At 35.3% G+C, this 1,341-nt stretch overlaps 1 protein-coding gene across 1 annotated transcript; it reads left to right on the plus strand.

Moving 5' to 3' along the window:
• Window positions 1-157: 157 nt before the first annotated feature.
• On the plus strand, window positions 158-1,341 carry LOC134282318 (ESF1 homolog; the record flags this gene model as incomplete). The annotated part of the gene is made up of 3 exons (XM_062764722.1): window positions 158-316; window positions 670-800; window positions 1,240-1,341. Coding segments are annotated over 3 exons (392 nt in total), but the record flags the coding sequence as incomplete, so codon positions are not given.

The raw sequence follows: 1,341 nt of genomic DNA on the forward strand, positions 1-1,341 counted from the left end.
GTACCTAGCGTTTTATATTTCGCATTTCTTGTGAAAAGGCCTTACTTTGGTACCAACATATTTGATCTGCATTTGAGAAAGCTTAACCTTCGCTATGTTGCCATACGGGGGCATCAGTGTTTTACAAACACATCTTGTTCTATATATTTATTATTAGAAGATGATGTACCTGTAATTGATGATGATGACAATGATAATGAAGATGGCAATGAGGAGAGACAGATACAGAAATACCACAGTCTCCTCCAGTCGTTAGATGACGACAAAAACCAGAAGAAAAAGAAAGAGGTCGAAATGGAGGTCACATGGGAACCAGGTATCCATAGCAACCAAACAAATCAAACTGGGCTTTATTAGGTCACATGTGAGCACAGTATCCATAGCAACCAAGAAAAGATAATACTTGGTCATTACTTCTTGAATTTTAGGGTAGAGGGAAATGGAATAGTTTAGTCAGAATTATAATCATATTAGTCATTCGTCCTGTATGTTGCATTCTGATTTGTCTATCTTCAGGGTAAAGTTTTTCAACAAATGATTTGCCTAAATTGTTCTTTCGGCATGGATAACATGTTTTACTTTTAAATCTTTATCCAGCATTGTCAACATTGTAGTGCATGGTCGCTAAGTAGTGAAGACTAATTCCTCTGAATTAATTATCTTTGAAAGGTTTAAAAGAGACAACAGAGAAGATTGTGAAACATAAAGAAAAGACGAAAGACCAGACTCCATGGGACCAGTATCTAATGAAGAAAAAAGAGAGGAGACAAAGAAAGAAAGAAGAAAGAATGAACAGAAAAGTAAGAGAGAGAGAAGAAAGAATGAACAGAAAAGTAAGAGAGAGAAGAAAGAATGAACAGAAAAGTAAGAGAGAGAGAAGAATGAACAGAAAAGTAAGAGAGAGAGAGAAGAATGAACAGAAAAGTAAGAGAGAGAGAGAAGAAAGAATGAACAGAAAAGTTAGAGAGAGAGATAATGAACAAAGTAAGAGAGAGAGAGAGAGAGAAGAAAACATGAAGAAATGCAAGAGAGAGATGAAAATCATGATAAGCAATAGTGAGAGATGAAAAGGAGAAAATGCTTTATGATAAAATAATATTCCATAAAAAAATCTGTTTTGCCTGATTTGTAAATCTTTTACCCTGTATATGCAGTCTAAATCTTTCAAGTATAGTCAGTATGTATTCATCAGAATAGTCCCGCTACATATTAATAACTCTTTCTTCTGAAGTTGACCAGATGACGATTGATAAAGAACCAGAGGAGAGGGCAGCCTTCAGTGATGACGATCTACCAGTTAGGGTAGACGAGGATTTATTCTTCAAACAGAGTCCTTCGTGA

The sequence above is a fragment of the Saccostrea cucullata genome, unplaced genomic scaffold (assembly GCF_032062105.1).
Source record: "Saccostrea cucullata isolate Sc308-1 unplaced genomic scaffold, CSIRO_AGI_Scuc_v1 ctg1117, whole genome shotgun sequence".
Classification (NCBI taxonomy): Eukaryota; Metazoa; Mollusca; class Bivalvia; order Ostreida; family Ostreidae; genus Saccostrea; species Saccostrea cuccullata.